Source organism: Elephantulus edwardii, unplaced genomic scaffold (assembly GCF_000299155.1).
Source record: "Elephantulus edwardii isolate Elephantulus edwardi_28Jun2011 unplaced genomic scaffold, EleEdw1.0 scaffold00003, whole genome shotgun sequence".
In the NCBI taxonomy this organism is placed as follows: domain Eukaryota; kingdom Metazoa; phylum Chordata; class Mammalia; order Macroscelidea; family Macroscelididae; genus Elephantulus; species Elephantulus edwardii.
This window is the reverse complement of record NW_006399753.1, coordinates 32,126,668-32,138,325: the sequence shown is the minus strand read 5'-3', so window position 1 is coordinate 32,138,325 and position 11,658 is coordinate 32,126,668. Positions and strand designations below refer to the sequence as shown.

General features: G+C 35.8%; 1 protein-coding gene across 2 annotated transcripts in view; it reads right to left on the bottom strand.

The window, feature by feature from the left end:
• The window catches only part of KCNH7 (potassium voltage-gated channel, subfamily H (eag-related), member 7), a 759,623-nt gene that overhangs the window by 69,502 nt on the left and 678,463 nt on the right, over nucleotides 1-11,658 (bottom strand). The window contains exon 9 of one of the 2 annotated variants that reach the window (XM_006879356.1): nucleotides 11,270-11,469. In XM_006879356.1, the coding sequence (XP_006879418.1) occupies nucleotides 11,270-11,469 (200 nt within the window). Of the gene's footprint in view, nucleotides 1-11,242; nucleotides 11,470-11,658 lie in introns of those variants that run through there. The other variant, XM_006879357.1, reaches the window with a different exon arrangement.

Genomic DNA, 11,658 nt, shown 5'->3' with positions numbered 1-11,658 from the left:
CAGGAGGAGATTGTCCCTCCTTCCCCGGCAAAGCATCTGGTGGATTCGAACCGTGCACCTCTGGGACTGTAGTTACAGCTTCTTGCCACTAGGCCACCTGAGCTCCCAAATTTAATAACAATTAAAAAAAACAAATTGAATTCCTAAAGTGGCACTTAGTCTGGCAAGACACAAATGTTTGCTATAATTTTGTTGGTTAATTCATGGATAAATCAGGGAATATCAGAGGAATGTCTATCTGTGCTTCATTGACTATGCAAAGGCATTTGACTGTATGTACCACAACAAACTGTGGCTAACTCTGAGAAAAATGGGAATCTCAGAACACTAGATTGTGCTTATGTGTACTTGGACCACGAGGAAGTCATCAAAACGGAGCAAGGAAACACTACGTGGACCTTTTCAATCTATATGCAGAACAGATTATCTGGGAGGCTGGGCTCCAGGAGGAGAAATGTGGCATCAGAATTGGAGGAAGATTCATCAACAATCTGCATTATGCAGATGACACAACCCTGCTTGCTGAAACTGAGGAGGACCTGAAGCGCTTGATGTAGAAGGTCCAGGACTGCAGGCTTCAATATGGGCTAAAGCTCAACATCAAGAAAACAAAGATTCTCACCACTGGGCCAATTGGCAGCATCATGATAGATGGTGAAGAGATTGCGATTGTTAGCAGCTTTAGTTTTCTTGGCTCCACAATCAATATAAAAACATCAACTGTATATAATTGAATATTTTTATAAACAATACATGCATGTGGTTGTATATGTAATGTTTGTGTACTTATATTACTATAGGGAGTATTGTATAAGTTTATGTACATGAGTGGTGGATAATGTTTGCAGAAAGTGCTGATATGGTTGGGGAGAACAGAAATGGGGATGCAAATTAAAATTTAAAACTAGTGTTTTAGAAGTTTGCACTATAAAGTATCTCTTTTTAAAAGTAGCATGAATATTATGATTCCATTCACATAAAATCTGTTCATATTGTATGTGTATTTGCATCATCAGAGAAGATGAGTTCCAAAAGAAAGAGGTTATTATCAGCCTATGAAATAAAATATTGCATGGTGATAATCCTTAGAAGGATCAAAGGTAATTATTAAAAGTTCTTCTTGATATTTTTGTAATGATGTGTAATATTTAAGAGTAGAAAGTGAAGCTGTTTTCACTGTAAAAGAAATAATGAGGTATGGAGAAGACTGCATGGCCTAGAACTCCTTATGATATCCATGAGAGTATTGAACTTATCACACATAATGATAGAAGTTGCTAATCACTGACATGTTTTGGCACGATGTGTTGTAGAGCATACAGATCTAAGAATATTAGAGCAAATGGATTATGTCATGTATGTAAATTATTTCATATTCCTCTAGAATGTAAAAAAAAATTAGTTATCAGAGTTGATCTATCCCCAGGAGAAACTATCTCTTGATTAGTATATACAATTAAATGCATTCATTCTGATAAAACACAACTTCCTACGTTAATTTAATTATATACTAAAATGATAAAATACATAATAGCATATAACTTACATACTATGTAATTTTACTGATAAGTTTTCATTTCTAGGTGGATTTCTCCTGGGACCAACAGGAGCTCCTGATGCACATTAAGAGTGTTTTGTTAACAACAACAAAACAAATTAAAACAAAAACTATTGCACTGGCACAGATTAAAATCAGGTTTACAAAGTTCAAAATCCCCCAAACTGTTAACATTAGATCTAACCAGCAGAAAAAGATGCAATGATCATGCATTTTTCTATCCATTTATCTATAAGGATAATAATGGGGAAAAAAACCAAAAAAAAGAAAAAAGAATTAAGATAAATCTAAAAGGCTAGAATTACTGCTACATTAAGGTTATATAATTTATTGAGTTTCTCCTACATATTTTCACCATTTATTAAGAAGATACAAAATTCTGACATTTTGGGTTACAATTTATATATGCCATTATAATAAAAGGTCTAAGTGCACGGAGAGGCAATTCATTCTCTGTAGAAAATACTAACTTTTATATTAGGGATAATTATGGATAATTTGACTTTTAAATCTGATAAATGTGTAATATGGTACAGGATAAGGAAAGGTTCAGATCTGTTTTTCATAGGGTTGCTATGAGTTATACTGGACTCAACGGCACCTAACAACAACAACAGCAAAGGTGGCCTAAAGGATAAGGAGTTGAACTGCCAACCAAAAGGCAGGTAGTTCAAATCCACCAGCTGCTCCATGGGAGAAAGATGGGCAATCTCCATTTGATTTACAGCCTCTGAAAAACCTGCTGGTTCTGACTTTGACAGGACATAACAACAACAACAACCACAACAACAACAACAATGTATCTGTATGAACTAAAAGACAGTTAAAATTATATATCCAAATTTCCAAAATCTATTTTAAGATTCATATTCTTTTTCTCTTCGGTTTTGGCTTAGAATCTCTGCTAATTAAAAGATTAGTGGCTCAAACCCCGTACTCTAAGGAATATGATGAAACAGTCCATGCTTAGAAAGAGTTAAAGTCTTTAAAATCCTGTGATAGTTCTGCTTTATCCTGCAGGGCTGCTAGGAATTGGAACTGACACAAGGGAAGTGAGTTTAGTTTTCAGGTATTTTTAGTATTGAATTACTACCTTTAAAAAATTATAGTGGTTTGCTTACAAAGTTCTTATACATTGTGTTTCACACCATCCTCCATTCACATTGTGCTTCGTACAATCATTCTGGATTACTACTTTAATTATTTAAATAAACCTCAAAACTCACTGTCATCATGTTGATTCCAACACAAAGTTACCCTTAGTCAAGTTTCTGAGGCTATAAATCTTAATGGGAGGAGGCTTTCCATATTTCTCCAGGGGAGCCACTAGTGGATTCAAGCTGTCAGAGACTCACATTTTTTGAGTCAGCCGTATAATTTACTGACTACACCACCAGAGTTTCTCTCCTGATTATTAAATCATTTTACACCCAAGAAGGGATCTCTGGAGGCTTAGTGTAAGGAATTGCGCTGCCAACCCAAAAGCACGTGATTCAAAGCCATCAACTGCTCTGCAGGAGAAAGATGGGCAATCTCCTTCTGTGAGATTTACTTTCTCTGAAAACATGGAGAGTCAGCTATGGGCAGTTCCCAACTGGACGATACAGAACAACAACAACAAAGTGCATTTGGTTTGAATTTCTATGGTATTTCTCCCATTCTAATGAAAATATTTTTACTTGCATCACACCCTTTAGTATAAGAAAGTACATTCTAGAGTCCTGTCCTGTTGAAATAGTATCATTCTATTAAGGATTTATAAAATTAATGGAAAGATTATTTTCACTATTTTGCTACTTTTAAGAGGAAATTTAATAATACTTGGAGAAACTGAAATACACTGGATTGTGCATCACTTACTTCAGCTTGGTGTTTCTGCACTGACAATTTGTTGTGGGTAAATCCCCAGGCCATGATTTCTTTTGGCTCAGAAATCACTGAAGGAGAGCAAACTTGCTTTGCACAGAAGCAGGGTAGCATCATTTCTTGATTATAGCTGGAGATTAGTAGGAAGTGACCATCATTATTTGTGAAAGATCACTGAGCAAATGCCTTTGCCTTTGTGACCCTAAAATATCAAAGCTTGCTATTGCTTCAGTTCAGAGGATTCCAGGTGGTGACCACTCTTCCCTGTTGTATTTTCAAGGCTAGGATATATAGCCTTGGTGTAAAATATGATGGACATATGACTCTTGCCCTTTCTTAAGTACCTATTATGTAGTTTACTGCTGTATTAGATAGCTGTTAGTAACAAGGTTGTATGCTAATAATTCTTGCTGGTGCAAAACATTACTATCTGCTCAATTTACTCAAAGCTAGAAATATGCTGCTGAAATACTTCTAAAAGTGTTTTCTGTTATGTGCCGTCAAGTCTCTTGTGATTCATAGCGAACAGCCCTAAACCCTGCTCTGTCCTATGTCAATTTCACTGTCTCCAAAACACTCACCCTGATTACCCCAGTCACTGAATCAATCCACCTCATAGAGGGCCTTCCTTTCTTATGCTATCCCTCTACACTCCAAAGCATGACATCCCTCTCCAAGGAATGGTCTCTCCTTGTAACATGTCCAAAGTATGTCAGACAGAGCTTCAGAATCCTTACCTCCAAGGAGCAGGCTGATTTAATCCTCTCTAGGTTTGTCCTGTTTGTGTTTTCTGGAACATATTTTATTTTACATTTATTCCTACATGATAATTAAGCATTGCTCCATAGATACCCAAAAGGTATCATCGTGTCATCAGTCTGCAAATCATTACTTCAATCCAACTTGTTACCAACCTCCATGTGTATGTACTTTTAAAACTGTACTCTTAAGGCTATTTGTATCTTAGCACATTATCGGTAAGGAGTATTCTTTGAACAAATTTATCTATTTCCTTATATAAAGAATTGTTGGAAAGCATAAGGAGGGATATGAACAATATAGTGAATAAACCATACTGTACATTTTGGTTTTGTATTTCTGATGGGGTTCAATGTCAGAAAATTAATTTTTATATGAATTGCTTAATTGGACATTACTAAAATAGCTCAGCATTGCATTTCACTGTAGTGTCAAAGGTTTATTGTTCAAAATGTCTTTCCTTAGTTATTGATTAACTTTTTATTTTCTGATGAACTATTTATTATATTAAGGATAAACAGTGTGAGATACAAGCCCTACACTACTAGACACTTATATAAGCTCATGGGAGCTCAACGTTAGCTCTCTTTTGGGATATCTGGATCTTCTGAGACACAGCATAGAGTTGCATTGCAACTGTCAGTCTATAGGATCCTAGCCCCTTTCTTATGAGTCTCTGTATCACCCACAACAGGGTGAGCCAATTCCCTGACACATTTGAGTCTCTGTGAGACATTGTCACAAACCACTGAATGAACTCGAAGGACACAGAGGAGTGGGAAAACTGAATAAAGGAGGAAGAGTTGATGTTTACAATCATGGAGTGGTACAGCATATCAAACATTTGGAACACTTGATGTCCTCTTTTCTGGAATTGTTGTTGTTGTGTAACATGGAGTCAAAACTGAACCATAGCTGACCCACTGGCGGGTTTTCAGAGGCAGTTAATTGCACAGAAGGGGATTTGAACCATGTGCCTTTGGGATTGCAGTGCAACTTCTTACCACCAGGGTACCAGAGCACACTGTAATTAATTAGTCTGCTACTAATTTTAGCAGAATGAATTGTAAATGCATTCTCTTCAGTGCAAATGGTTAAGCACTTAGCTACTAATTGAATAGGTAATGGCTCTAGTCTTTTCAGAGGTGCTTTAGAAGGAAGACCTAGCAGAGTGCTTTCAAAACAGGACAGTCTTGAATTCCATGAGCTCTTCCACTTTGAGACTATGGTACAACCATGAACCCAATATGACACAATTTATTGTAATGAGGTGAGTGCAAATTAACTAGATAGATTTATCAAACTACAAATTATTAGACTTTGGCAAAGGATTTTTTAAAAATGCTGGAGGGCGAGGATGTCCCTTTGAGGACTAAAGTGTACATGAATCAAGATATGGTATTATTGATCAACTCATATGCACATGAAAATTGTATGATGTATGGTGAGGAATTTATCAATTTGAAAGAATACTGCATACACCATGGACTGTTTGAGGAAGAAACCATCTGTCTTGAAATAATCTTCCTTAGAAGTGAGGTGAAAAGACTACCTCACATACCTTGGCCATGCTATCAAGAAAGAAACCAACTATTGTGAAAGACATCAGGGTTGGTAAAGTGGACAGTCAGCGGGATAGAGCCAGGGAAGAGTCTTAATGCCCTGATGGAGTAGCTGCAGCAGCATGCTCAAGCAGAGAAGTTATTATGAAGATGATGTAGAAATGGGCAACATTTAATTCTATTGTCACTGTGCATTATTTGACAATATTTGACAAAATCAATAATAGGCCAAATTAACTGAATAGCAGTTGGGTTTTATTTTTATTATTATTATCAATATTATTATTTTGTTCATGGTATATCAATATAGTTTGTAAGTGGAGTATATCTGAATGAATATGTCTGATACGGAATAATTAATTTAAACAGATGTTGAGAATGCTAATAGTAAGGATTTTGATGGCATAGAGTTAAATCGTGGAATTAGTAATTATGTCAACATTAATGATAGAAATGATTATGACTGTTAATGGAGGAATCAGAAACCAAATGAAGTAAAATATGTCAGATTGTTTCTAAAATGCAACTTAAAAATAAAATCAAATGACTTAGACCCCTTCATCCTTGCCTTTTTCTTTTACCTCTCAAAACCAATGGTTTATTGTCCAAAATGGCTTCCCTAGCAATTTGACTTTGTCATGCAGATGAGTGGGAATATGCAAAGAGTGTGTGTTAGCCTATCCACAAAGGCATTTGCTACTCTTGCCATTAAATTCAGTGGCTCCAGAGGCAGAATTAGTGAGAACCTCACTCTCAGCAAAGAAGAAGCAAAAGAATCCATTCATGTCTTTTGGAGCCATATATTCTTGTGCCAGTCAGACCAGGACAATGGGAGTAGTTACTATAGCAGCCACGCGCTAGAGACTTGACGTGAACCTGAGAGGTCCTTGTGACTGCTACCCTCTTCAGAACCAAAGCTGAGAGCTTTTGCCCAGGTTTGCTGGAGAGCTGGGGTGGAGTGAGGGAGAGGTATAATTGACAGGATTGACAGTTTTGTAACAATGGGCTAAAGCTGTGAGGCTCAAAGCTGAGGTGCCTGAGCACATCTCAGAAGCTATCATGCCTAAGTGATGGTATTCTGCTACTAACCCAAATTATAGCCTTTTGACATCCCCAGGATGGTTTTGTGTGGTCTGTGAGTTTGTATCAAATATTGGACACTGTAAAGCAGTAAGGCTGGTGTTGAGATCGGTAGAAATAGTGTGGGAGTGTGGGAGACATTTATGACCTCATGCAAATTGGTTTTGTATTGTTTTATTGTTGATAGGGACAGTTCCCCTTTGTGGAGTTAGTAAAGGTCAGATATGACTGTCCACATGTGGCCCTTGCTCTTTTTACAAAACCACTGCTTTCAACCTTCCTCTTTTCTTTCATGTTTGTCTTTATAAAACATTTGCCTATCTGTTGTTATTGTTATGTACTATCAAATCTGCAACTCATAGTCACCCTATGTACAAAACTCTTACCCTGCCCTATTGTGAGCCAGTCTCACTGACTTTGACACATCTAATCCCATTACCCCAGTTATTGTGTCAATCCATCTCATCTGGGGTCTTCCTTTCCTACACTGTCCTTCTATTCTTCCAAGCATGATGTCCTTCTCCAAGGAATGGTCTGTCCGGGCCATGTGTCCAAATTATGTGAGATGAAGCTTCAAGTTCCTTGACTCCAAGGGGAAACCTGGTTTCACACTCTCTAAGACAGACCTATTTGTTTTTTAAGAGATCCATAGTAAGTTCAACACTCTTGACCAGCACCACAAATCAAAGGCATCAATTCTTCTTTCATTTTTAATCATTGTCCACCTCTTCGACGCATAGCAAGAAGCTGCAAAGATATAAGTCACTACTCTTGTCACAGCATTTACCTGAACCTGTCTTCTTCAATCTTTGGTATCAAAATTCTATATAGCAATTTAGACCAGTGTTTCTTGATAAAGATTCAATATGGAATTTATTCAGTCAAAAAGACTTTCATAATAATTTTTTTCCACTTTAGAGTATCTGAATTCTTGTTTCAAAAGTGTTTGAAAATAATTGGTTTAATTAAATGACAGAATGGCTAAGTGACTTGCTCAAGATTAGTGGCATATTACAAACTAATGTTTGGGTTTTCTGAATCCTTTTTCTAGTTTTCCTATTACACAATTATTATTAAGCAGAAGGGCTGGATTTTTAGGTAAGAAATAAAATGCCTTGTCAATTACTCTTAGTGACTCTTTTTTCATGCAAGTGTTTGGTATTTTTATGGTGTGGTCCCTGTCCTAAATGATTTCTTTAATTTTACCCAAAACAACATGAACCATGATTAGTTAGGTCCTTCTCCACTCAAGGTAGGCTCTTGTGTGCACTATTTAAGAGGACAAGGACATGGAAGATTCTCAGTCTGTGGTGTGTTTTACCTGAACCTAAGGTTGGTGAACCTTAGAAAGTTTCAGGCCGGATCAGAAGACAACTTTGACTGAGAGAATTCCTTGACTGATTTTCTGCAATGCCTTCAGTCCTAATCTGAGACCAGATTATTTTTTGAGCTGATTTTAGTTATTCCTATACCTGATATCAAATTCCAAATAATACCCTCTTTTCACCAGCCTCATTATTCTGGCCTTTCTTTTCCTTTTCTGTACTCTGAACTATTTAGGAAAACCAAAAGTGAATTTGTAAGTATTTTATGAATGCTTTCTGTATTGAACACTCTGGCAATAACTTTTTCAACAAAGAAAAAAAAAAGCAAAGAATAAGGTGTATGTGTGCACTTCTTTGATCTTATAAACCTTTACTCCCCTTTTGTTTTCCGTGAAGTAATCAAACTTTTTTGGGTCATAAACAATAGTTTTGGCTTAATAAAGAGTGTGAATAAAACCTTGTATTTCATTTGGACATTTTCTAACAGTAACAATGGTATTCTGAAATGCTTTCATGAGAAATCATATATAAGGATATACATAAATAAAGTAATATGGGATAATGATTTGAAATACAAGTGTTTGATGCATTTATATGTACAACAATACATAAACTTAAACAACTTTATGCTGCTATTTAGCTGCATTTTACCTAATGATAAACCAGAAAGATACTGGGATTTAACAACTATTCTGGAGGTAAAATAAACCCACATGCTTTTTGGTTTGTTTGTTTTTACCTCTTAGAAGTCTATGATTGAGTTGTTTTTCTCTAATCAACTTGGTTTTATATATCATAATTAACAACCAGGCATTTTTCCATTTGTCGAGTTTGCAGTTTCTTGCACTTTGATTTTTTGTACTCACTTTTCAGTCACAGATGAGAAATGTAGACACTGTGTACAAACAAGTTCATGCAAAGGCAAGCTCTCAAAACCACATGCAAGACTCAACAGCACATGGTTTAGAGCTCACACACTCCAGGATCATGTAATACAGGCATGCGGATGAGAGGAAAGAAAAGAACCTATATCATGAAAATAGAGGATAATGAGAGTGACATTTTCTTTATGACAATTATCTAATGCAAACCGTATACCCATAGCCTTTATCAGGGTGGGGATGGGGCAGAGAAGCAAGTATTTATGGGAGTGGGGAACTGTATGCAAGTATTATTAGAGGTCAAGTTTTTGTTAAAATAGGTTCTGCTCTGTACTTGGCCTCTTTCACAATATCTTCCCCAGCTTCTTGCTTTGTGTTTCCTCCACTACATCATGCAGAAAAAGATTAGAACTAACATTGGAAATCACTTAACAAGCTCTAAACCTGACAGAAAACAAGAGTGTTCTCCACAATTTACACGAGAATTAAATTGGATAGAAATACCTCCTGTTCTTACCGGTGGGTGTTGTGATTCCATGTGTTAAGGTGTGAAGCAGACAGGAAAGAGATAAATCTTTCATAAGTACATTGTAAATAGGCAACTGGTATATTAACCATATCATAGGTAATAGAGTCAAACAATGAAAGGTAAATAATTACCACAAATAGACCTTTTTATCACAAAATGGTCACAAAACTAGAGTTCTATGGAGAAGGGAGGTACAATAAGTAATTATTCTTTTTATTGCAGCTATTGAAATAATCTGGCAGTCTGGAACAACAAAATTGAATGATATGTGTGCTGATTCAAAGTTCTTGATACTAATTCAGTTAACCCAGTTTAGAGATTCCAGAATAATTTCCAAATACGGATATCTTTGTTAAAACAATAATAATTATAGATTCTTATACATAGATAGATAGTTATAGATAGAGGCACTTTGTAGGTGCTCTTCCTTGTGAGGTTAAAGTGCTTTCTTGGTGAGATCAATTTAGCAAATGAATTCTTAACAAGGTTCTTGGGAATGGTTAGAAATAATCCATGGAGTTTGCTATCATAATATAGGAAATATGTTAATCAATTAACTCTTTAAAGTTTTTTATGGCATATTATTACTTAGATACAAATAAATCACATAGGTATATGGTTATAATAAACTGACCTATATAGAATATGTATTTCAAAGTTAGGCAATATTTGCAGTGTTTTCTGCAGTTTGGTTGTGAGCACTTGTTTTGCTAGTCTAGTGTTAGTCTAAGGGAAATACCACCTTAATTGTATAGGCTCATTAATGCAACAATTTGCACTATATGGTCGATATTTTAAAATATCAATGTTTAATTTTCCTGAGTTCTTACTAAAGGCTCCTTATAGACAGTAAAGAGAAGTCAGGTAGAAGGGAAACATATTTTTAATAATTTCATTGCATCTTTATGATATGCCACGGAATTTGGATTTGTTCAGTAATTTATCTTTTGAAATCCATCTTGAATGCCAAACAATGTGGCCAAAGGTTTATGAAAAAATTTCCTTACTGGTCAGGAGTGTTTCTATGGGCCATATTAGTTGTGATGATTTTTGAATAGTGACAGAGTAGAGATGGGTTTATGACAAGGGACTGTCAATGCTAAATCTATTTCAAAGTTATGAAAGAATTCATATTTCTCCCTTGAAAGAAAAATGCATTAAATCAGGTACAGTAAAAAGGTACAGTCTTAAGTGTTTACAATATAGAAAAATTAATCTTAAAGAAGCTTGAAACTTTCCAATAAACTCCTTAATCACTCCTACAATTATTCAAGTGCTTTATGCTTTAAAGAGTGTTAATCTTGATTCTCAGAAAGAATAGAAGATCTCAGTTTGGGGCATCTTAGTTGTAACTATTTAGTTGTTGAATGTTAATGTATATGAGCCCAGTTGATATTTTAGGAATTGGCAACTAGGCCATGTGATCAAATCCGAAGTCCTAGGTCAAATAATTCTTTCTCTAAGTAGGAACTCTACCACACAGTTATAACAGTTTGCATCATGTTATAATGCCTTTGCCACACAGTATAACTAGATATAGCACCATGCAATGCCATGAATTGAGAATGAGAGACTATCTCCAGGGAGAAAATAAACACCAGAGGGAGGGAAACAAAAGCAAGGATTTCAAAGCTGGTGAGACTGGCTTTTCAATTTTGGCTAGTTATAAAGCCTGTGTGGCTTCAGTTCTGGAAAACAGAAATACATACCATGTTCATGTCAATGCCATTGGTGTAAGTCCACGCATGTTGGAAATATTCTTCAAGCCGTTGTCTCAGAGGGTTAGGAATTTGATGAAAACGAATGAATTCTTTTACTCGCAACATCTGCATGTGGTACCTGGCGGTTCCCGAGTATAGTCTTTGGATAATTGCAGAAACATTTCCAAAAATGCTTGCATACATGAGTGCTGGAATAGATAAAAAAAAAATAAAGTCATGGAGGAACATAGTCCACTTTGGCATATATCTTCTTAGAACTTCAAACATGCATTTTACGGATCTCAGTCCAGTTGTAATGATTTACCACTCGCACATGGAGGAGAAAAAATGATAAGTTAATGTTGTTTAAATGAAATAATTCTAGTGATAAATATATA